Source organism: Onychostruthus taczanowskii, unplaced genomic scaffold (assembly GCF_017590055.1).
Source record: "Onychostruthus taczanowskii isolate IOZ18803 unplaced genomic scaffold, ASM1759005v1 scaffold10, whole genome shotgun sequence".
NCBI classification, from domain to species: domain Eukaryota; kingdom Metazoa; phylum Chordata; class Aves; order Passeriformes; family Passeridae; genus Onychostruthus; species Onychostruthus taczanowskii.
The window spans coordinates 1,585,813-1,608,558 of record NW_024496526.1 but is presented as its reverse complement, the minus strand read 5'-3'; the positions used below and the strand labels follow the sequence as shown (position 1 = coordinate 1,608,558).

The following is a 22,746-nucleotide window of genomic DNA, read 5'->3' as shown; positions in this document are numbered from 1 at the left end:
AACTTTCTAATCCAATGGACAGCTGCCACAGGGTTTATTTTGCTTTTCTAACCTATCACCATTACTTATTTCTACTGCACTGTGGATATTTTGTCCAATGGGCTTCTGTCTCTCATGCACCCATATCCTTATGTTATAACTTCTAAACTCTTAGCTTATTCTATACAACCACACCCCTACACTATAAACCCTTCTCATCTTACCCATGCCGTTTCTCACTTACTTAAGGCATATTCTTACTTACAACTGGAGAAACATAAGTTTATTAATTTTCTACTTAATATCTGTGTGTTGTATTTTTACATCAATCCAAGCTTCTCCCAAGGCTGCAAATCGAATCCTTCAGTGTCTGTGGAAGTTTCTATTTTTCTGATTCCCACAAGTGTTTGCATTAAAAGACAAGTGTCTGTTAAGGAAGGCAGGAACCTCCCTTGAAATGGAAAATGCAAATCCCCTCCCTCCAAATTATTATGATTTTTAATTAAGGGACACTCAGGAAGAGATATGGGAGTAGGAATAACAGTTCTTTACTAGGAAAATTTAAAAATATAAATGCAGTAGTACAAAAAAAAAGAAACCCCAGAAAACAAACCAATGACAGAAAACAAACCCTGTGTGTCAGGGTGGTGGCACAGTCCCATCCCATGGGGGCTCAGCCCTCCTGCAGTGCCAGCTGTGGTTCTGCTGGAGCAGGGATCCTGCACAAGGCTGCAGTTTTCCTCTGAAGCTCCAGGGCTGCTGGAGATGGGCCTGCTCTTCCTCTGGGAATGCAGGGCAGGAGAAAGCTGCTCCTCTGGGAATGCAGGGGGCAAAGGCTGCTGTGCTGTTCCAGGCTCAGATTGTATCCAGGTAGGAATGCTTGGCTCCTCCCCTGGGCGGAGCATCTCCCCATGGGATGTTGGAATTTGATCAGCCTGCAGGGACACTCAGTGGCCATGGACAGCAGAGATCTCCTGGAGGGAGGACGGGCTGTGGGAGAGATAAAGAAACCTGCCCCATGAACAGCAGAGAACTGCCCAGCTCTGACAGCTGGCAAATAGCATACACATGTGTCTGACCAGCCAGGGCAGCGGAGCAGGAGCACTGGCACTGACAGGTGCCCTTCCTCCCCAGGTGTGCTGCTGGGCCGGCACCCCCGCCTGCTGAGCGGCAGCAACGCGAAGCGCATCCGCCTGTGGTGCGTGGCCACCGTGCAGGAGCTGAGGCTGAAAGGGCCTGATGCCAGGTAGGAGCTCGTGGCCCCTCACCTGGCAGTCCCCAGGACTTGTCTGAGAGGTGGCTTTTCACAGACACCACGTGCAACCATGCTGCTCCTGCTACTCTTCATCCTTAGCTTTTTCTCTCCATCCCGTGACTGCTGATTCTTTCTGCCTGGATCTTTTGACTGAATTTTTGCCACAGGTAGCTGAATCCTCTTAATGGTGAAAGTGGGTGTTTATTGTACCTGAAGTTTGTGTCAGTGGTTTGTAGGAATTCCTTTAGGAGAATTAGGGAAAATATGTTACCTTTGTTTCTTCTCTCATGCTATTGCATGCCCTATCTTTTTTTTTCCTGTAAAAAGATGGTTGAAGTACAAACCATAGAATCATGGAATGGTTTGGGTTAGGGGAAGGAACCTTCAAGACCATCCCATTCCAACCCTCCCTGCCATGGGCAGGGACACCTTCCACTAGCCCAGGTTGCTCCAAGCCCTGTCCAACCTGGCCTTGGACACTGCCAGGCATCCAGGGTCAGCCACAGCTGCTCTGGGCACCCTGTGCCAGGGCCTGACCAGCCTGCCAGGGAACAATTTCTTCTCAATATCCCATCCATTCCTGCCTGCTGGCAGTGGAAAGCCCCTCTTCCTTGTCCTGTCACTCCAGGCTCTTGTCCAAAGTCCTTCTCTAGCTCGCCTGGAGTCCCTTTAGGCACTGGAAGGGGCTTTGAAGGCTCCCAGGATGAACAACCCCAGCTCTCCCAGTGACTGTTCCAGAGACAGGAGCCCCTCATTGAATTGGCTCATTAGAAAGTTGGATTTAAAGCAGGCAGAGTGGCTGTTCCAACAACTGAGCCAGTCCTTCTCCTACCCTGCCTTCCTCCAGGTGTGGCTCAGTCCTGCTGGAGCATGAGATCACCCTGGATGGGACCATTGTGAGCGCAGCCTTTGACGACAGCCTGGAAATGGGAATTGTGGGCACCACGGCAGGGACCCTGTGGTACATCAACTGGGTGGAGAGCACCAGCATCCGACTCATCAGCGGCCACAAGAACAAGGTCAGAGGGGCTGGGCCTGCTTTGAGTTTTGCTGTTGCTTCAGGGTATCTTTCTGCTACAGGAAAAAAAAGATTCAAATGGTGGGAGAGAAGATGTTTTATGACAAGTTGCAGTGCACCTTGCCTGGTTCTGCCTTTGGGGCTGGGTTTACTCTTTGCCATGATTGATAAGGTTGGAAAAGACCTTTATGATCATCAAGTCCAAGCACTAACCCAGCACCACCACGACATTCACCATTAAACCATGTCCCCAAGTGCCACACCTATGCATTTTTTGAACACTCTTGGGTATGGTGACTCCACCCCTGCCCTGGCAGCCTGTGCCAGTGCTTTTACAACCATTTCTATGAAGAAATTCTTCCTAATATTCAATCTAAATCTTCCCTGGTGTAGGTTGAGGACATTGCCTCTTGTCCTGTTAGCCCAAAAGCAAACCTTCCTTTATGTTCCCTCTCATCTGGTGTATCCCATGAGCACAACCCTGGGGAGGAAGGGGCAGGGCAGCTGATGTGCTCTGGGCTGTGGCACCCCTAGAGCCCTGCTGTCTGCCCTTTCCCTGGAGCAGGTGACCGAGGTGTGCTTTAGTCCCGACGAGCGTCACTGTGCCACGTGCGGGGAGGACGGCAGCGTGCGGATCTGGGCTCTGGGCAGCACCGAGCTGGTGGTGCAGTTCCAGGTGCTCAACCAGGTAAGGCTTTCTGGCACATCAGTCCTTTCCTCTTGGCACAGGGAAGCGTCCCCTGTGTCACCAGGTCTCTCCTTGCAGAGCTGCCAGTGCGTGGCCTGGAAGCCCGGTCCCGTTGGGGTGTGGCCTTGTCCCGGCGAGAGCCAGCACGTGGTGGCAGGGTACAGTGATGGCACTGTCCGTGTGTTCAGTGTTTCCAGGACAGAGATGGAGCTGAAAATGCACCCCCACGCTGCTGCACTGACAGCAGTCACCTACTCCACTGATGGTGAGGCTGCCTGAGGTGACACTGGGGACATGTGGCCTCGGGGAATGTGGCTTGGTGCTGCCTGGGTTTACCCTGGCCTCCATCTGCTCTGTGTCCTGGCCACCTGCCCAAAACCCCAGGGCCAGGGAGAGCCACAGAACTTGTCTCAGTGAGCTCTGGTGACTCTGCCAGCTGAGCATGCGGTGGGTGGGACACAGGAGGTGCACTGGCTCCGGGATAGCCAAGGGGATTAGGTACAACAAACACCTTTGTTTTATGATCTACTGTGGCTCTTCTTCAGTGTGGGGGTGTAGTGGGTGTCTCTGAGACATCTCATCATACCCAGCCCTTGACTGGGGTGTTGCCAGGCTTTCACAGTGTTTCAGGACACTGATATCCCATAGTCTTGGACATTTCTCCTCTGACCTTTTTTTCCTCCTACAAGAAGTGTACCATTCTTTCCTCCTCTGCCATCAGGGGAAATGATCCTATCAGGGGGCAAGGATGGGATAGTGGCTGTCAGCAGCCCTCGCACTGGAATGACCATCCATGTCCTGGCTGACCACAGAGGCTCCCCCATCACTGTTCTCCAGTGCACCAGGAAGCAGGTGAGACCTCAGGAGCGACTCCCGTCCTCATCTGTCACTGCACAGCTCTGTCCAGCAAGTTTTGCTGTCCCTTGCTTTTCCTCTTTGGAAATCTTCTTCCATTCCCTCCAGCAACTTCCTATCAGTTTTTCCAGGGATATATTCAGTGGAATAAATCTCCATGTTGCAGCTGCAGCCTGAGTGAGGCTGTGCCTGCAGGGGACCTTTGGTGGCAGTTGTTGACAGCCTGCATGCAGGTGTGACATGAACCTGTGCCACAGCTTCTTGGAGAGCAGCACCCCTCAGGAGCAGCCCAGGCTGTCAGTCTGCAGCCCCTGTGCCCCCCAAAAAGGCTCTTTGGCAGCCTGTACCATTCCTCTGTGGAGCTGGGAAGACTTGGCCGTGCAGCAGTGGGATGGTTTGAGTACCTCCTTTGTCCTCCTCTTCATGGAGAGTTTTTTTCCCTTTGTACAGCAGAAGTGGGAATAGTTTTCCCTAAGCTCTCAGGCTTTAAGATCATCTGCACTGCAAAGCTGTGTTTCCTGGTAATCTGAGACTGAGGAAATCCTCCTTGATTTGAGGTGAAGCACATTGTTAGGGGACACATGGTATTGGAAATAACTCGCTTAGGAGATGTGCAGATCCAGAGGGTGTCCCAAGGAAGAGAACTGTGTTGTTCAGACCAGGATTTGAGTTGGAAAAGACCTTAAAAATAATCTATTTCCAGCCCCCTGCCATGGGCAGGGACCCTTCTCACTAGACCAGGTTGCTCCAATCCCTGTCCAGCCTGGCTTTGGACACTTCCAGGGATGGAGCAGCCACAAACAGAGGTTGATCCTGGCTTTCATCCCCAAACACAAGCTCCATGTTCCCATGAGTTCCTGTCCTCCTCCTTCAAAGTCTCTGTGCCCTCAGAAGGACAGAGCTGTGTTTCTGCTCACAGTACCACGACCTCGGGGTGGAAGGAGGGGAGCTCTGGCTGGCAGCCAGCTCCGACCGCCGCGTCAGCGTCTGGGCCTCCGACTGGCTCCAGGACAAGTGTGAGCTCCTGGACTGGCTCAGCTTCCCAGCTCCTGCTGGCCCCGAGGTGAGTGTGGCACCTGCCAGGCCCTGCCTGCTCCTGGTGTGAGGCTGGACACCAGCAGAGATGGGAGAGGGAGGCACAGGGCTCTGAGAGTGAGTGTGTGCCTAGGAAAGGCATCTCTGTTAGTCCAGTTCACAGAGTGTCCTGTCAGTGCACCTTCTTGGGTGTGGAAGGACAGTGTAGCAGTGCCAGACTGCTCTGCAGCCCTGACTTTAAGCATGAGGAGCCCTAAACTGCACCTGCAAAGAGCTGAGAGCCCTGTGCCAGCAAAGCAGAGCCTGGGCAGCAGTGAGCATGGTGTGCAGGAGGGAGAGCTAATTATGAGGGTACTGCTAATTCTGACACTCCCGAGGAGTGTGAGTACTCCGAGCCAGGAGCGTGGTGATGGCTTCCCAGAGCCAAGTACTCAGCCCTGTGTGTCCCTGCTGCTTGGCAGAAGCCTCTGGCTCCAGCCCAGGGGTGGGGTTTGGGCAGCAGGACACCTGCTAGAAAAGCAGGAGGATCTGTGTTGGAGAGGATGGAGATGGTCCCTGGTGCAGGTGACATTGGCAGACAGAAGGGAGCTGGGTGTTTTTGGGGGGCAAGAGGCAGTGCCTCAGCCTGGGTCCATACAGCAGCTGGGTTCTGTCAATAATTCTGCTCATTTCCAAAAAGATGGATTTGCTCTGAAAAGAAGCTCACTACAGCTCTCCTTACAGCCTGAAGGTTTCATCTTTCATCCCCTGCTCAAGATCTGCCTCCTGGGCCCTGTTTCCTTGTGTTAAACTGATCCATAACCAAATCCTAGCTTCAAGCCCATGCAGCAGTATTATCTCAGTGGGAATTCAACCTGTTGGACCCTCATGGGACCTGCTCCTACAACACTAAATTATTTGCTTCAGGTTTCTATGGCAGGGTGTAGTTGTTCCTTGTTTTTCCTGAGCCAGAGATGGGAGTGCAAGAGGGAGGAAGCAGCCTCCACCATGCTCAAGTCCCACTGCTCAAACACACACAGCCCTGGGTCCCTCTGTGCTCTCCTTTTATCTCTCATTGATCCAAATAAGAGAATCCAGCCTGAGTTTTGTTGCCTTTGGTTTCCCTCACCAGGCTCTGGACAGCCTCCCTCCCAGCCTGGCTGCATTCTGCCCTTGGGAACACGGTGTCCTGGTCTACGTGGGCTTTGGGCTGCAGAAGGAAGCTTTGTTCTACAGCCTGAGGAAGAAACAGGTACCTGTCCCCTGCCATAGGCAGTGGGGACAGTGGGGGCTGGCAGAGCTGCCCTGTGTGTTACCCTCAGTCTCAGGGGTGGGGTGGGCTCAGGCAACTGCTCAGGGAGCAGATTTTCATCTTGGAATCTGCAGAGTGTGGCCCAGGTGAGCAGCAGAGCACTGCCCCTGCCTCAGGCTGCATCCAGTCCCTGATCCCAGGGAGGCGAAGGCAGCTGCTTCCAGAGCATCAGCACTCTCTTCAGTGTCTCCTGGATGCCTGGGGCAGCTTTAGGAGCTGTGCACCCTCAGCCTCCCCATCACTCTCCTTAGGGTTGTGGCTGCACAGCTGTGGATGCTGCCTTCACCCTCTGAGCTGCCTGTGTTTCTCTTGCTGGGCTGCAGGTGCTCAGGAAGATCTCCCTGCCAGCCTTTGCCACGTCCCTCAGCCTGTCCCCAGCTGCACCTTTCATGGCCCTCGGCTTTGGTGGTGAGTGCTGAGGGTGCCTGGGCCCCTGCTTCTTCTGCCAGAGAGGAAACAAGTGTCCTCATTCCTCCAAACAAGAGACACGTCCTCAAACCTGGGAGCTACAGTCCAGGGCAAGGAGAAACCTCCAGGAGGCTCCTGGGTCAGAAATGAGATGCATGAGATCAATCCTGCTTGTCCACGGGCAGGGGGTTCTGGGCTGTGTCCATTTCTGCAGCTGTCCCACAGCATGGGGACAGGCAGGACCCTGCTCCTGGCAAGGGCACCTCGCTCCTTGGGTCTGTCTGTGCTGTGTCACTCAGCTCAGCGACTCAACCTCCAGCTCTCCCAGTGGGGAGAGAGCCTGGGGAGTGACTGGGAACGGTGCTTCTGGCTGGGAAAGGACAGGGAGAGGGGGAATGGTGCTTCTGGCCAGAACAAGACTTGGAAAGGGGGTGGGAGGTGACCATGAATGCTGTTTTTTGGCAGGGAGTAGAGATGGGGGTGGTGTGTGGGTGACAGGGAAGGGTGGTCGTGGCACGGACAAGCCCCAGGGAACGCGTCTGGAGGGTGATCGGAGCCTCCTGGCACAGCCCTGAGCCGCTCCTGTCCGCAGACCGGCTGCTGCGGCTGCAGCCCTGCCGCGCCGGGGCCCCGCAGGACTACGCCGGCCATGACGACACCGTGCACCTCTGCCGCTTCGCGCCCTCCGGCCGCCGCCTCCTCACGGCCTCGCACAGCGCCGTCCTCGTATGGGAGGTGACGGGCGCCTGAGCCGGGCGGGCCCGGCACCAGCGACGCTTCTCCAGCGGGGCCCGCCCCGGGACAGGCCCCGGCTCCGCGGCGGCTGGCCCGCCTGCGGCCCCGCCCGGCCCTGGAATGTGTTTCACGGCCCCGTTCGCCGTTTGTTGCCGTTAAACGTTTTGTTTTCGTTAATAAACCATCGAAAGGCCAACGCTGGAGGTCTCGGTGTGCTGGCGCCGCTAGGGGGTCGCCGCGCTGCCCCGCGCCGCTCTGCGCCGCCGCTCGGTGGTGCGGCCGGAAGTGGGGGGGGGCCGGGGAGGCGGCGGCGCCGCCATGAAACGGGACGTGCGGATCCTCCTGCTCGGGGAGGGTGAGGGGCCCGGGGGCGGCTCCTGCGGCACGGCAAGGGGGAGGGGGCACGGGGGTCCCGGGGGAGAGGGTTCTCCTGCAGGGGAGGGGCGAGGGCGGGCAGGGGGCCCAGGTGGACCCCCCCCGTCACTGGCAAGACCAGGGGAGAGGCCGGGCCCGTCATTGTCACCGGGCGACCCGTGGTGTCACGGCTCCCACCTGCCGCTGTCCCCCTCAAGCTCTGCCGTGCCGGTGCCAATGTCAACGTCCTCCCTTTATTTCCTAGCCCAGGTGGGGAAGACGTCCCTGATCATGGCTCTGGTGGGAGAGGAGTTTCCTGAAGAGGTGAGTGGGGAGGGGACGCGCACAGCCCCAGCCCGGGCCCCCTCGCTGGGTGGGACAGCTCTGTCCCCAGTGTCCCCGCTGGAGATGGGGCTGTTGGGAGGTGCTCGCAGCTCCCGGGGCAGTGACAGCCACGGGGCTGGTTCGGGTGAGGTCAGTGGCGACCACACGGAGCTCCAGCTGAGATGGTGTTTTCCTCAATTTGTGCTCTGATTCTGTCTTGGGGGCCGATCCTGACTTGCAGCTCTCTCTGCCCTGAGGAGGGTGTTGCTGTTGGTGCCTCCCAGGGCCCCACTTGCTGCTGCTGGGGGTCTCTGTCACCAGCATAGCAGGGCTGGCACCACCACAGCCTTTGGAAGGGGCCAGCCCCATTCCCTGCCCGCTGCACCCTCTGGAGATGGGTTTGGTGCTCCGAGCCAGGCCACTGTGAGCAGCAGCATCCAGCCAGCTGTGCCCCTCGACAGCTTGCTGTTCCAGCACAGTTTGGGTAGGGAAATGGGATCAGTCTGTCCAGGCAGATTTTCCCTGAGCCTCAGATGGTGTCTCCCGCTGCCCATGTGTTCTCTCCATGGTGTTGTGCTGGGCAGCATCAGCTCAGGGGTTTGGGGGACCAGCCCTGCACCCCTTCCCTGCTCTCAGCCCAGCCCACACAATCAGCTCAGCGCTGCTCCCAGAGGAGCCCAGGGAGTGCCCAGGGCTTATCTCCACCGGGATCAGGAGCTTCCTGTGAGGGAGGCAGGTGGAAGTTCCACCTCGAGGATGCTGCCTGTGCCAGGGCTGGAGTGCAGGGGGCTGCTGCAGCCTGGTGGGCCAAGAGTGATCCGTGATCCACAGCTCATCCTGCCCTGGCAGTGGCCAAGGCCCTGAAGTCCCTTGTCACCTGTGCTGCTTGGCTGGACGGGGTGTGCTGCCTTTGCAGGTGCCCCCCCGGGCGGAGGAGATCACCATCCCAGCCGATGTCACCCCTGAGAAGGTCCCCACACACATAGTGGACTACTCAGGTAGGGCCCTGTCCTGCCTGGCTTCTCCCCTTCCCTGCCTGGCTGAGGGGACTGGGACGGAGTGGTGATGGCTTCATTCCCCTTCCAGAGTCGGAGCAGACGGAGGAGGAGCTGCAGGAGGAGATCGCCAAGGTGAGCAGGGCTGGCCGGGATGGGGACAGGAGGCCGTGGTCCCCAGGGGACAAATGGCTGGTCCCCTCCCTGTTAGCCACCCAGAGAGGCACAGGCAGTTGGTTATCCACGGATTAATTCTCCTGGTTTGTTGAGAGGCTTGTTTAATCCTGCTCTGTCTTGTAAGCTGTTGTGTGTGGCTTGTCCAAGCCCTCCAGGGAGCCTCCAGAAGGCCAGTGGCATGGGCAGCTCGCTGCCCAGGGGAGGAGGCAGGAGCAGACACTGTGCTCTCAGCCTCGGGATATTCCCCACGGACTCAGAAGAGGGAGAAGCAGTTGCTGGGTTTGGGCAACACCCCTGCTCCCTGCATTAGATATCTGTGGCTGCCTGATGAAGCGGTGGCACAGAGGAGTTAACTGGGGAGCTGGAGCCCCTGGCGAGCCCTGGGCAGGGAGGGATGAGGGAGCCCTCAGAGCAGCCGTGGAGGAATAATTAAGTTGTCTGGCTGGGTTGGACGCAGTTGCTCTTTGCCCTGGGATTAACCTTGACTCGGCAGACATGAGGACCTTTTAATTATGGATAATAAAACCATCTCTCTCACGTGAGCAAAGCTATTTAATCTCCTAACCCCGGTGGCTAACGGTGGAGGAGGTGGGCACGGGGGTCCTGCTCCCTCCACCCAGACAGCAGGAGTACACAGAAGCTTTAAATGGCTCCAGGAAATCCTGCCTAAACCCTTGTGTGTCCTCGGATTAGCATTAAACTCTCTGCTGAAAGGACCAATGATCCCTCCTGTCTGCTTCCGATAAAGCCTCCGTGCTGGCCCTGTCTGCAGGGGGTCAGGAGGGGAGGAGGGCCAGGACACGGGTGCTGTGGGAGGGGGATCTGGGCCAGCAGGCACGGGAGCAGCAGCTCCCAAGGCAGAGGAGCTGCTCCCAGCAGCTCCTGAGCCAGAAGAGCTGCTCCCAGCAGCTCCTGAGCCAGAAGAGCTGCTCCCAGCAGCTCCTGAGCCAGAAGAGCTGCTCCCAGCAGCTCGTGGCTCGTGCTGAAGGCACAGGGGGCTGTGTACGTGTCCGCGCTCACGTGCACTCAGCCGCTGTGCTTCCCTGGCAGCTCAGGCAGCATTCCCCCTGCAGCCCTGGCCATTCCCTGCTGCCATGCCTGTGGCAGGGACCCCTTCACCACCCTCTTGTTTCTCTTGCAGGCCAACGTGGTCTGTGTGGTGTATGATGTCACCAAGGAGGCCACCATTGACAAGGTAATGGGTCCCCACCATGGCCCCTCTCCGGCAGCAGGGGCAGAGGGGGTTCCTAGTGATGGGGTTTCCGTGCTGCCCTGTGGTGTGAGCACATACTGATAGCCCCTGGCTCTGTGGGATTTGGGTCAGAGATTCCTGCAAGCAGAAGCTGAGCCCCACCCAAGGTTGCTCCCTCACAGCAGGACAACAGGCTTGTTGCATCCTGGTGCTGGCATCCAGCATCCCTGGGGCTGCTCTGCCTGCTGGTGTGAGGGAATGCCGGGGAGCAGATGGCTGCAGGGCCCTGTTCCTGCCTGCCTAGGAGCTGCCTCTCCCTCCCCAGGCTGTGCTGACAGCCCTTTCCCTCTGCTCACCTTCCAGATTCGCACAAAGTGGATCCCCATGGTGAACGGGGGACTTGAAAAGGGATCCAGGTACCGTGTGGGGTGTGATCTGTGGGTGCAGAATGGGGGATTCTGGGGGCTGTGGGGTGCCCACCATCCTCACCTCCTTCTGAGGGTACTGAGAGCAAACCAGCTTTGTGGTTTGATCCAGGCCAGGTTGAATGGGGCTTGGAGCCATGGTCTAATGGAGGTGTCCCTGCCTATGGCAGGGGGTGGGATGAGATGAACTTCAGGGTCCCTCCCAGCCAAAACCATTCCAGGGCTGTTGTTTGTGGCCAGACCACTTAGAGCAGAAGTACACAGGCACTTTGCTCTACCAGAGGAGGCAGGGGGTCACTGGGGAGGGATCCTTCTCCCTCCTTGATCTCAGCCAGACAGGGAGAGGAGGCTGCCAGGGGGGGTCTGGGAGCACAGAAGCTTTAGTCTGTGTGTGGATCTCTTGGGCAGAAGGCTGTTGTGCTGGATTAAAGGCTCCTGAGCATATTGTTACTGGGTGAAAGCATAAGCAGGATCAGGCAGTCTGTTTCTCCAGATGGATGCTCCTGGCTGTGGGAGGCAGGAAAGCTGCTCTGGACCTTACAGAGGAGAGCTGGGGCCCCTGACCTGCCCATGGCAGCACCAATGGCTGGGACAGTGCTGGGACCAAGAGGGAGTGGCCTCACTTGTGCTCTGTGTCTTTCCTAGAATCCCCATAATTTTAGTGGGAAACAAGTCTGACCTGCAGGTGGGCAGCTCCATGGAGGTCATCCTGCCCATCATGAACCAGTTCTCGGAGATTGAGACCTGTGTGGAGGTGAGGGAGCTGGGGCTGTGCAGAGCCTCCCTGAGGGGTTGGAATGCTGGTTTGGTGGGAGTTGGGGAGCCTCTGTACTCCTGGAGTGCTGCCCTGATGATGTTGCTCTACACAAGTCCCCATGTTCAGGGGTTGAGAGCCTGTCCTTTGGCCTTTCTGGCCTTTACCCCTTGCCAAGGAGCAGCTTTCTGTGTCTGCTCTCTGTGACTCTCTAGTTGGAACTTCACACAGGCCCTGTTGGTTCTGGGGCTGTGGAATGGGCACAGCAAAACCAGAGCAAAACCCATGAGATTGTCCCTTTGGATTTTTCCTCATGATGGACAAATGTTGCTCTGGGCTTTGTGGCACAGCTAGTCTGGCTGCGGGAGATTGTGTCATCCTCCTCCTGCCCTTTTCATCAGGGCTGTCTCTTCCTCTGAATCCCCAGTGCTCTGCCAAGAACCTCAAGAACATCTCTGAGCTCTTCTACTACGCCCAGAAAGCTGTGCTGCACCCCACTGCCCCGCTCTATGACCCGGAGGAGAAGCAGGTGGGCTCCTGGGGGAGTCTCCTTCCCTCACACTGCTCTGGGCTGGAGGTTTTGGAATGCAAGAGGAGGGTTTGGGTTGGCACAGACAGGCCAAGGGAACAGTGCCCATCTCCTGTGCTCAGTACAGCCAGCTGGGCAGACAGACTGGGTGTGTTGGGGCAGAAGCCTTCGTGCTCCAGGCTGTGTCTTGGTTGTGGAGGGGAGGGTCTGGAAGAAAAACTTCCCATGGATTGTCCTCCCTGACATTAGATGGGATATTAGGAAAGATTTCTTCATGATGAGGGTGGTCAGGCACTGGCACAGGTGGAGTGGTGGAGTCAGCATTCCTGGAAGGATTTAAAAGCTCTTTGGATGTGGCACTTGGGGACGTGGGCTAGTGGTGGCCTTGGCAGTGCTGAGGGGACAGCTGGACTCAGATCTTGGAGCAGTTTTCCAACTTTAATGATTCCATGATTCCCACCTCTAAGGAGGCTGTGGTACTGGCCTAGAAGTGCAGGAAGGGAGCCCTCTGTGTGTGGGGCTGCAGGAGGAAGGGCCAGGCTGTGGCTGGTGCCCTGTCATTGTCACCATGCTTGGTCCTTGCAGCTCAAACCCGCCTGTGCTCAAGCACTGACCCGGATCTTCAACCTCTCGGACCAGGACAACAACCAGATCCTCAGTGATGATGAGCTCAACTACTTCCAGGTAGGATGGCTGCAGAGCTGAGGAGTTGCCCAGTGCCTGGGATTCCCTTGCCAGCAGGGAGGCTCTGCCCCTCTCCTGGCACAGCCATCCCATTCCTGTTTGGTGTTTCTGTGGCACAGCTGAAGCACTGCAGGGTGCATCTCTGAGCATGTGGGGTTCCATCTTCCTAAGCTTGGCCTGAGTTTGCTCTGCCATGGAAAGACCAGGAGGCTGTGGAGATGCTGAGAGCCCTAAATTATTGGGATGCTGAAGAACAGGGGTTTGGTCAAGGCATAAGACAGAAATCCATGAGCGGGGTGAATTTTCCCTCCCTGAAACCCCATTCCTTGCCAGGGGAGGGGGAACCTGTTGAGACAGGATTGTTCTCTCTGAGTGCTTTGCTGACAATGACCTTCATTCTCTTGGGAGGCAGAAGTCTTGTTTTGGAAACCCCCTGGCTCCCCAGGCCCTGGAGGATGTCAAGATGGTTGTGTGGAAGAACACGACAGACGGGGTGCAGGACAACGGCCTAACCTTGAACGGTAACAGCCTGAGGGCTCCCTGCTCCTTCCCTGGGGACAGGAGACTCACCTCCTTCAGCACATCCCCGGGGCCCTGTCCTTGTCCTGAGCCTCCTGGCTCTCATTCCAAGCCTAGTTAGTCCCTCTTGCTAAAGCAAGCCTGCTGTGGCTCTCTGTCCCAGCAGTCTGTTTTCCCAGGGAAAGCATGGCTGAGGAGTGGACCCCTGAGCCTGAGCTGACTCCACTGTGGCTGACTTCTGATCTCTCCTGCAGGCTTCCTCTTCCTCAACACCCTCTTCATCCAGAGGGGCCGGCACGAGACCACCTGGACCATCCTGCGCCGCTTCGGCTACGACGACGAGCTGGCGCTGACAGATGATTACCTGTACCCACAGTGCGTGTCCAGGGCTGGCAGGGGGCCACATTCCCGTGGTGCTTGGCTCAGCATGCCCAGCACCTTGGCTGCATCCTTCCTGCAGCCCAGGAGCTGCTCTGGGCCCTTAGGTCAGGGTCAGCTTCACCATCCTTGCCTTCCCCTGGGGCAGGAGCTGACAGGTGGGGTCAGGCACAAATATAGCAGGCCTGGGGCTGCTAATTTAGGCAGACAGGAAGGTGGAGAATGAAATCCAGACTTGCCTTGACATCAGCAAGGGGTTCTTGGAGGCTGCTGTGTGCCTGGCTGAGCGAGGCAGAGCAGCTCTGTCGGGAGCAGTGAGCTGTCAGCACAGCCCTCGCGGCTGATTGTGCGGCTGCTGTCTCCTCTCTGCTCCCTGCCACTCTGGACATGGGGAGCTGGCAGGAATGGAAGGGTTTGGCTTGCAAGCTGCCTCCTCCTCTTCCCAGAGAGCAGGCTGCAGGGAGGTGACAGGGACACGCTGGTGGATGGCACCCCGGGGCCCTGCTGTGCCCTGCTGGAGCCCTGGGCATGAGGCAGAGCGAGGGCACAGCGTCTCCTGGGCTGCTTGGGATGTGCCGGGGAAAGGCCACTGTGCATCCTAAGGGGATTCTCCCCAAAATAAAGGGGCTGTGTCAAGGAATAGCCAGGCCTGGAGGTAACAGCTGACCTTGAGCAGGGAGGGAGTGGGGAGCTGTTTCCCCTGAGTGAGATGTGCTTGCACACTGGGTGAGAGTGTGCTCACACTGCCCTTTGTTCTGTGCTTGAGGAGGTTCATTTGGGTGTCTGAACTGGAGAATAAGATATGAAAGATAAAAGGGAGGTTTAGATTGAGTAGTAGGAAAAATTTCTCAGCTGAAAGGGTTATCAGGCACTGGCACAGCTGCCCAGGGCAGTGGTGGAGTCCCCCCATCACTGGAGGGATTTAAAGTCGTGTAGATGTGGCACTTAGGGACGTGAGTCAGTGGTGGCCTTGACAGTGTTGGAGCAGTTGGACTCTTATCCTAGAGGGCTTTTCCAACCTAAATAATAATTCCATGGTTTTCCCAACAGGATCCGTGTGCCCCCCGGCTGCTCCACGGAGCTCAACCACTTGGGATACCAGTTCCTGCAGAGGCTCTTCGAGAAGCACGACAAGGTGGGCTGCAGGGGAGGGGATGCTCTGCTGGGCCTGCACACCTGGCCACAGCTGCTCCCCTAACCACCCCTCTGTGCCAGGGAGCCTATGGAGCATCAGGGAAGGGCTTTCCTCTGCCACAGCATTCTCTCTTTGGAGGCTTTGGGAGCAGGAAGTGGCCACTGCAAGCTGTAGGTAGTCTGATGGCCTGTCAGGAGCGTGGGCTTTGGTCACTACTCTTGGCCAAAGGGCAGTTTGGACTTTGAGGGACTGGGTCTGAGTTGGCATCAAGCTGGCATGGCCCTTGTAGTGCCTGGCTGCAGCAGGCAGGGAGGCAGGGAAGTGGGCAGGGAGGCAGGGAAGTGGGCAGGGAGGCAGGGAAGTTGGCACAGCTGCTGGCCAGCAGCCATGGACCAAACACCAGCATCTGCCAGCCTGGTGGAGGGCTGCCAGGCTGGAGAGAGGGAGAGAAAGCAACACATTTGTGCCAAACTCAGGCTCTTGGAGAGTGGGAGAAGGGCATGTATTGGATCAGCATGCACCTGCTCAGACTGGCTATTCAGATGTTGATGTGCATCTGGGGTATGGCAGCTCTGTGACAACAGGGAGTGGCTCAGGAATGGCAGCAGAGAGTGGACACACATCCCTGTGTGTCCAGATCAGCTCTGTGGCCATGGGGAATGGCAGAACTGAGTGGATGCACATCCCTGGGTGCCCAGGTGCCAGCAGGTCCCCTTCAGGCACAGCAGCATGAGTGCTGAGTTGGCCTGTGGAAGGCCAGGCTGGCCTGATGCAGGCTGCTCTGGGACAGCTGGCTCCAGGAATGTCAGGAACAGCAGCTCAGGGCTGTGGGGTGGGCGTGGACACGTCCTGCCTGTTTGCAGCTGCAATCCCACAGCGTGTTTACTGTTGTGCAGTGCTGGCAGTCCCTGGGGCACAGGCTCTGGGCTCGCCCAGCTCCGGCCTCGCTGCGGTCGATCGATTCCTGCCATTGACAGGATCCCTGTGACTGTGCACAGCGGGGATGTGCCCGTGTGGCAGGGCCCCCTCTGGGCACGGGCTGGGTCCTGCCTCCCCTGGTGACCCCCTGTGTTTTGGCAGGACCAGGATGGAGCCCTGTCGCACACAGAGCTGCAGAACTTCTTCAGCGTGTTCCCCTGCGTGCCCTGGGGCCCCGAGCTCTACAACACGGTATGCACCACTGATAAAGGCCTGCTTTCCCTGCATGGATTCCTCTGCCAGTGGACGTAAGCTCAGTCCCTCTCCCTGGCCCTGGGTCACATCACTCAGCCCTTGCTCACCCTCCTGGTGTGCTCTGTCTCTCCAGGCTCGTGGCTTACCTGGACGTACGGCACTGCCTGGAGTGCCTGGGCTACTTGGGCTACCCCATCCTCTCGGAGCAGGACTCCCAGACCCAAGCCCTCACAGGTACAGCCATGCCCTCCCCTTCTGTCACAGCTCGGGTCCCTCCTGGCTCTCACCACCCTCTCCCCTGCCAGTGACCCGGGAGAAGAGGATTGACCTGGAGAAAGGGCAGACCCAGAGGAATGTCTTCCTGTGCAAGGTGCTGGGAGCGCGGGGTGCAGGCAAGTCTGCCTTCCTGCAGGCCTTCCTCGGCAGGAGCCTGGCGGTGAGTGGCTGCTCCCTGCCTGGCCACGCTCCCAGGGCAGAGCAGGAGGCACAGCTGGGGATCCTGGAGCGATCTGTCCTGTGGTGGCACCTCCCTGCCCCCGGCCAGGCACCCCTGTGTGGTGCCCTCCCTGCCCGTGCTTCGCACCCCCTCCGTGCTGGTGGCTTTGGTGTCCTTAATCCTGGCTGAGGCAGTGGCTCTGCTCCCTCTGCTTGTCCCAAGGGGCTGTGCCTTTTCCTGGTCTGACCACAGCAGTGCTGAATTTCCCTGCCTGTTAGGAGCAGCCCCACATCTCATGACAGGCCCTGGCTGCCCTTCAGGGGGCTGTCAGGCCACGGGGGCTCAGGGCAGTGTGAAAGCCTGTCCCTCACCCAGCACTGCTCCTGGCTCCACGGCCTGAGCCGGTGTTTTCTTTGTGACAGGCCCAGAGGGAGAACCCAGGACAGCCATCCCTCTACACCATCAACACAGTGCAGGTCAATGGCCAGGAGAAGTACCTCATAGTAAGTCTGGGAGGGCAGGGCATTGTGCTGTGTCCCCGTTCCCTGGCACATGGGGCTGGGCTGTGGCTGTGGCTGTGCTGGCACATCTGTGTGCTGGTGTGAGGAACAGCTGAGCCCTGGGACACTGCAGTGCCACAGCCCTGTCCCCTGTGCTCCAGCTGTACGAGGTCAGTGCTGACACCACGTTCTCGAAGCCGTCGGACGCAGCCTGCGACGTCGCCTGCTTCATCTACAGCCTGAGCGACCCCAAATCCTTCAGCTACTGTGCCAGCATCTATAAGGTAGCTGGCAGGGACCCTGGGGGACTGCACAGTGGTCCTGGACAACCTCAGGGGTCCTGTTAGACTTCACCAGGGGCATGGGGGACATCAGCCTTCGTGGCAGCCCCACCTCTGCCAGGTTGGTCCTTAACCCCTCGCTGGGGTTTCTGTCTCTGCAGCAACACTACCTGGACAGCCAGATCCCCTGTGTCTTCGTGGCCTCCAAGACAGACCTGCCAGAAGCCAGCCAGCAGCCAGGGCTCTTCCCAGCTGAGTTCTGCTACAAGCACTGCCTCCCTCCACCCTTCCTCTTCTCCTGCCACAGCCAGGGACCACCCAGCACTGCTGTCTACACCAAACTGGCCACTGCTGCCACCTTCCCGTTAGTATCCTTCCCATGGAGGGACTCTGCTGGGAGCACAGCCTGGGGAGGGGGCTGTGTCCCAGCCCTGCCTCTGCCACATTGCTTTTGCTTCGGTTTCCCTGCAGCTTTTGGTGGCATCTAGGGCATGCAGTGACAGGATAAGGGGCGATGGCCTTAAGCTGAAGGAGGACAGGATTAAATAGGATATTGGGAAGGAATTGTTCCCTGGAGGGGTGCAGAGGCCCTGGCACAGGGTGCCCAGAGCAGCTGTGGCTGCCCGTGGATCCCTGGTAGTGTCCAGGCCAGATTGGATATTGGGGCTTGGAGCACCCTGGGATAGTTGAAGGTGTCCCTGGACATGGCAGGGGAAAGAACAAGATGAGCTTTTAAGGTTCCTTTCCAATCAAACCATTCCCAGGTTCTGTGATTCTGTGATCTGCTTATACAAATAATTGAAACAGAAAAGCCACTTCTTCCTCTAATTGCAGAAGGGGGAGGTTTTCATCTGCCTGTGTGTATGTCTCTGGCAGATTTAGTAGATAGATCCTGCCACAGAAGTGTTTATTTTTGAAGCCTAAGATAAAAAATGCTGAAGAGGAGTAGCCAGCTTAGTTTGCCAAGGCCCACGGGGGGGGTGGCAGCTATTTTCTCCCGATGAGATGGATCAGACTGGAAAAGAGGTCAGTGAAGCGAGACCTCTGTCACACAGCCTCTCTCTGGGAGGAACTGCACCCCAGAGGGGCTGGGAATGGGTAGGACAGCAGCAGGCTGGTCACGGGAGGTGAGGGGGCTGTGGGGAGGGAGGAGGATCCCTGTGAGTGGAATCCCTCTGCTCCAGGGCCAGGAAGGGTGAGCACAGCCCCAGGGGCCGAGCCCTGGCGGGGAGAGCGTGTGGGAGCGTTGGAAGGCAGGATGGGATTACTAGTGAGTAGTTTTCCCTCCAGCTTCTTTTCAATAAACAACTTTATTTTTAGAGCTGACGCTTTTTTTTTTTCCTCCCCTCTGCAGTATTAAAATTTAAATATTCTTAATATATCTTAGGGTATGTGGTATAAATAAATAACAGCGTAATGGAGGGTCTGGGATTGGCTGTGCTCCCCCGATGTAGTGGGGAATGAATTATGGATGGAGGGAGAGAGAGGAGAGGAGCACGTTAGTGCAGGACAGCACGTGTTTGGGGAGGGAATGTGTGCACTGGGGCAGCACCGGGCCCTGTCCCTCGCTGCCCTTTGATCCCAGTGTCCCCGTGGTGGCATCCCGGCTCTCCGTGCACGGGGAGTTGGAAAGGCAGCTTGACCTAGAAAGGCAGATACCTGTGTAGTTATTTAGGTGTTGGAGAGCTGTTTCCAGGGCAGGGAGGGGACAGCCACATCCATCCCACAGCACTCCCTTGCCTTGATGGCGATGCCAGGCGATGAGTGCTGTGCTTGTAGGGGCAGGGAATCCCTCAGATTCTCACTGGGCTCTTCTCCCCTGTGCTGAGCTCGCCCCCTGGCACCCCCAGCCTCCCTGTGTAGGGTGGGAGCGCCGGGACAGCCACGCTCACCAGCCTCTCCTGTGTTTGCTTGCAGCCACCTGAACGCCGTGGAGCTGGGAGTCGCGTCCTTCTGGCTGCGGGTGGCGCTGGGGGCAGCGGTGACGGCGCTGGTGGGCTTCACCCTGTACCGCCTGCTGGCCAAGAGCAAATGAGAGCCACGCCCCACCCGTGACACCAGCTCCCCGTCCCCAGCGACGCCCGGAGGGGCCCCGCCTCAAGCCGGCCCCTGGTAGGAAATCCTCCTTTGCCCCCAGCCCGGATTGCAGGACCAGTGAAGCCAGACCTCCCAGCACCAGCAGGATCCATCCCTGGCACCACCCTGTGGCCTCCTGGCCCCCGTGGCCACAGGGCAGGCAGCTCTGCCAGGAGAGCCCTGCCTCACCAGCAGCTGGAGGATCACCCTCATCTTTTGTTCTGTTCAGTTTTTTTAAGGCTTGTTTTTAAGCTCAAACATGAGTGTTTCAGTGTCTGTTGGACTGGGCACATCCCCTCCCCTGAGGGCTGTGCTGGTGCCCTCAATTCTGGAGGGCACAACGCTCCCGGGGCCTCTGGGAGCTGCAGCAGCAGCTGAGCTGTCAGATGAGCTCATGGCTGCAGCTCCCTGGGGCACAGCTCCATCTCCTGTCCCGCTTTCCCTCAGCCAGAGCTGCCAAAGGCAGCCGGGGAGGGAGGGCCAGGCACTGACACCCCCAGCCCAGTGTGTGGGGTCAGGCCTGGCCCCTCCTGCTGGGACACAGTGGCTGCTGTCCTGAGCTGAGGGGGGACAGTGACAGCCAGGGTTTGTCCTGAGCTCCTTTCTGTTGTTTCTACACAGAAATCTTGTGAGTCCTGCAGCGTGCCAGGCTCAGGCTCTGGGTCCATCCTTTCCTGCCTCCCGTTTGGCCCAACCCCTCCCACCCCTGGCCACCAGTGTTCATGGCCACCAGTATTTGCAGGGCTCCAGGAGCCCTGGTAAGGACTGGGAGGGCGTTGGATGCCCACTGTGTGCCCAGTCTTTCCGTGGCAGTGCCATCACTCAGCTGGTGCCACACTGTGCCCTAGGCCCTGTGACCTGCTGTCCCCTCTGTGGGGCCCTGTCTGGAGTGTGAGGCTCTGGACATTGCATCTCCTGGCACCACTGGAAGCTCCATCCTCTCCTGTCCTGTCTCCTGTCCCCTGCCCACACCTGAGCTGGTTTCATCTGCTGGGACAGCTCATCACCCACTGGGGCCAAAGCCCCACAGTGTCCCTGTCTGCAAGTCCCAAAGAGCCAGGCCAGCACCCATCCCTGCATTCCTGGCCTCCCAGGGGAGCTTGGATCAGCCCTGGCCGTGCCACCGGCCTGGCAGTGCCACTAGCTTGGCCGTGCCACCGGCCTGGCCGTGCCACTAGCTTGGCAGTGCCACCAGCCAGCCTGGCAGTGCCACTAGCTTGGCAGTGCCACCAGCCCTTCCCCAGCACGCTCAGGGTCGGTCTCCAGGCAGCTGCAGATCCTGGGTAGTGCCCAGAGCTGCTTTTTCTGTGTTTTGTCTATTTAAATGTTTTATCGTGGCCTGGAGCCGGCGAGGGGATGGAGGAATCGCTGGGCAGCATTGGTGTCTCTCCCAGGGACAGCCCCAGGGTGGTGTCCCCATCCTGCTGTCCCCAGCGCTGGCCAGCCGGGTGTCCCTGCCTGTGCTGGAGCTGCTCTGCCAGTCGGGCACGCACTCACTGCTGGCCCCTGGTCCCTGGCACTGCCAGGGCCACATCCCTCGTGTTCAATGTCCTTCTCTGTGCCCACCGTGCGTGACTCTGCCAGCTGGGCCCGTGCCTGGTGTCTCCCTGCTCCACATCTGCTGGAGCTCTAATGTTTTAGGTTTGTTCTCTACAGCAAAATAAATTTTTACACACCTTGCGCTTGCACACCGTGTCCTGTGTCACCTGGGGAGCAGGACCCTCGTCCCTGCCCGGGCTGCAGGGGGAGCAGGGCCACCCCCGGAGCCTGGCTGCCCCGTTTGAGGGCAGTCACGGGGATTTAGGGCCTGCTGTGGTGGGACAAGCCTTGGGGGTGGCCAGGACTCCTTGATGCTTGGGGACACGGATCCTCATACAACATGTGCCAGCCAGGGTGCAGAGACAGAGGAGGAGGTGATGGATCCCGTGGTTCTCTGCCCGGGATCCATGGGAAGGGGGAGCATTGGCTGCCCTGGGAGCTGTGGATCTCTGTGCCCATCCTTGTGTGGGGTTTGGGGCTCCCCGCTTCCCTGCAGTCACTTTCCCCCTGCACCCACAGCTCCCAGGGCTGTGCCACCTCCCCTCCCTGCTTTTCCCATGGCAGCTTTTCCCTCAGCTATTTCTGTCCCTGCAGCCTCAGCCACGGGCGCTGGGCACAGGGAATGTGGGCGCAGCCACAGAAAAGGATTTTCCAGAGCGTCTGCACTCCACGGGATGGGGTTGGACTGCTCCCGCATGAGGGGGGATCCCTCTGGGCTGAGGGGTGGGAGAGGAGACCCTTCCCAGACGGGCAGCCAGGGACAGGGAGGGTGGGGGACACAGCCGTGCTGCCACGCGGCCAGAGGAGCGATCCCAAGGCGGACGGGACACGCGGTGCTCCCTGGTGACTCCAAACCAGGCTGGATCCCCCGGGAGCTGCGGCCCACGTGCCCTGCTGGGTATTAATAGCACTGGCACGGGCACGGGCGCTGTGCTGGGACAGGCACGGGGGCGGGGTGGGACACATGCGTGGCAGGGCCATGGGACCCCAGCCGTGACCACACGCTGTCCCCAGGGCAGGAGCCTGGTGGGGCTGGGGAGCCCAGAGCTCCCTGGGCACCTCGGTGGGGCTGAACCACGGCTCTGGAAGTGAGGATGGTACCAGGGATGGGTCCTGGGAACAGCCCTGCCCTGCCTGGGGATCCGGGGAAGCCTGGCCTGGGTGACACTGGGCACACCCCATAGAGGTGCCACTTCCAGGGATCCAGTGCCAGGCTGTCCCATGAGCACTGTGCTGCAGCAGGGGACAGCAGTGGAGGCTCTGTGTCCCCTGTGCCATGGGGGATGCACCCGGACTGTGCTGGCCTGTGGGTGCAGGGACAGAATGGAGGGGAATGTTTGCAATCACCTGTGCCAGATTCAGCAGGTACCTGACGCTGGCATGCTGGTGTCCATTCTGGAACACTGGTGTCCATTCTGGGATGCTGGTACTGTACCAGGATATGGATTCCTCTAGCAGGGGTCAGCTGCAAAACCATGTACCAGGATGTGGGTACAGGAATACGCGTACCTGTGTTGGGATGCAGTACTGGAAATGGAATACAGGCTCTCATTCCAGGATGCAGACCCTGTGCTGGGACACAGGGATCACAGCAGCACCAAGGTCCCACACCATGATGTGAGGATCAGTGCTGGGACACGAGGACCAGGATGCAGGTACCCACAGCAGGATGCACAGAGCTGCTCTGGGATGCAGGAACTGGGCCAGGATCTGGGTACCAATACTGGGATGTGAGTGCCAACGCTGGGATGTAGACACCACACTGGGAAGCAGGTATCACGCCAGGATGAAGTTACCATATGGGGATGTGGGTACCAGTACCGGGATGCAGGTTCCCGTACCGGGATGCAGGTACCCGTACCGGGATGTCCGCAGCCGTACCGGGGTGCCGGCACCATCCCACGCTGCGAGCGCCGGGTGTGGGCTCGCTGCCGGTGCCGTGGGCCGTGTCCCGGCGCTGCCGGCGGGGCGGGGCGGGGCGGGTCCCGGTTCCCCGCGCGGCGGCGGCGGC

The 22,746-nt window shown here is 58.6% G+C and overlaps 1 protein-coding gene across 5 annotated transcripts in view; it reads left to right on the top strand.

Annotated features, from left to right (window-relative positions):
• LOC121336899 (mitochondrial Rho GTPase 2) overlaps positions 1-20,412 on the top strand; it is a 47,301-nt gene extending 26,889 nt beyond the window's left edge. The window contains exons 33-58 of one of the 5 annotated variants that reach the window (XM_041406550.1): positions 1,114-1,225; positions 2,082-2,253; positions 2,818-2,940; positions 3,019-3,205; positions 3,662-3,792; positions 4,715-4,858; positions 5,942-6,061; positions 6,445-6,529; positions 7,884-7,942; positions 8,859-8,940; positions 9,029-9,072; positions 10,256-10,309; positions 10,670-10,722; positions 11,377-11,485; positions 11,913-12,014; positions 12,600-12,698; positions 13,111-13,219; positions 13,472-13,592; positions 14,646-14,730; positions 15,811-15,956; positions 16,037-16,137; positions 16,209-16,339; positions 16,762-16,842; positions 17,001-17,123; positions 17,282-17,484; positions 19,038-20,412. In XM_041406550.1, the coding sequence (XP_041262484.1) occupies positions 1,114-1,225; positions 2,082-2,253; positions 2,818-2,940; positions 3,019-3,205; positions 3,662-3,792; positions 4,715-4,858; positions 5,942-6,061; positions 6,445-6,529; positions 7,884-7,942; positions 8,859-8,940; positions 9,029-9,072; positions 10,256-10,309; positions 10,670-10,722; positions 11,377-11,485; positions 11,913-12,014; positions 12,600-12,698; positions 13,111-13,219; positions 13,472-13,592; positions 14,646-14,730; positions 15,811-15,956; positions 16,037-16,137; positions 16,209-16,339; positions 16,762-16,842; positions 17,001-17,123; positions 17,282-17,484; positions 19,038-19,155 (2,894 nt within the window). In that variant the 3' untranslated portion in view covers positions 19,156-20,412. Of the gene's footprint in view, positions 1-1,113; positions 1,226-2,081; positions 2,254-2,817; positions 2,941-3,018; positions 3,206-3,661; positions 3,793-4,714; positions 4,859-5,941; positions 6,062-6,444; positions 6,530-7,121; positions 7,340-7,560; positions 7,620-7,883; positions 7,943-8,858; positions 8,941-9,028; positions 9,073-10,255; positions 10,310-10,669; positions 10,723-11,376; positions 11,486-11,912; positions 12,015-12,599; positions 12,699-13,106; positions 13,220-13,471; positions 13,593-14,645; positions 14,731-15,810; positions 15,957-16,036; positions 16,138-16,208; positions 16,340-16,761; positions 16,843-17,000; positions 17,124-17,281; positions 17,485-19,037 lie in introns of those variants that run through there. The other 4 variants (XM_041406525.1, XM_041406534.1, XM_041406542.1 and 1 more) reach the window with 4 other exon arrangements.
• The last annotated feature ends 2,334 nt before the right edge of the window (positions 20,413-22,746 follow it).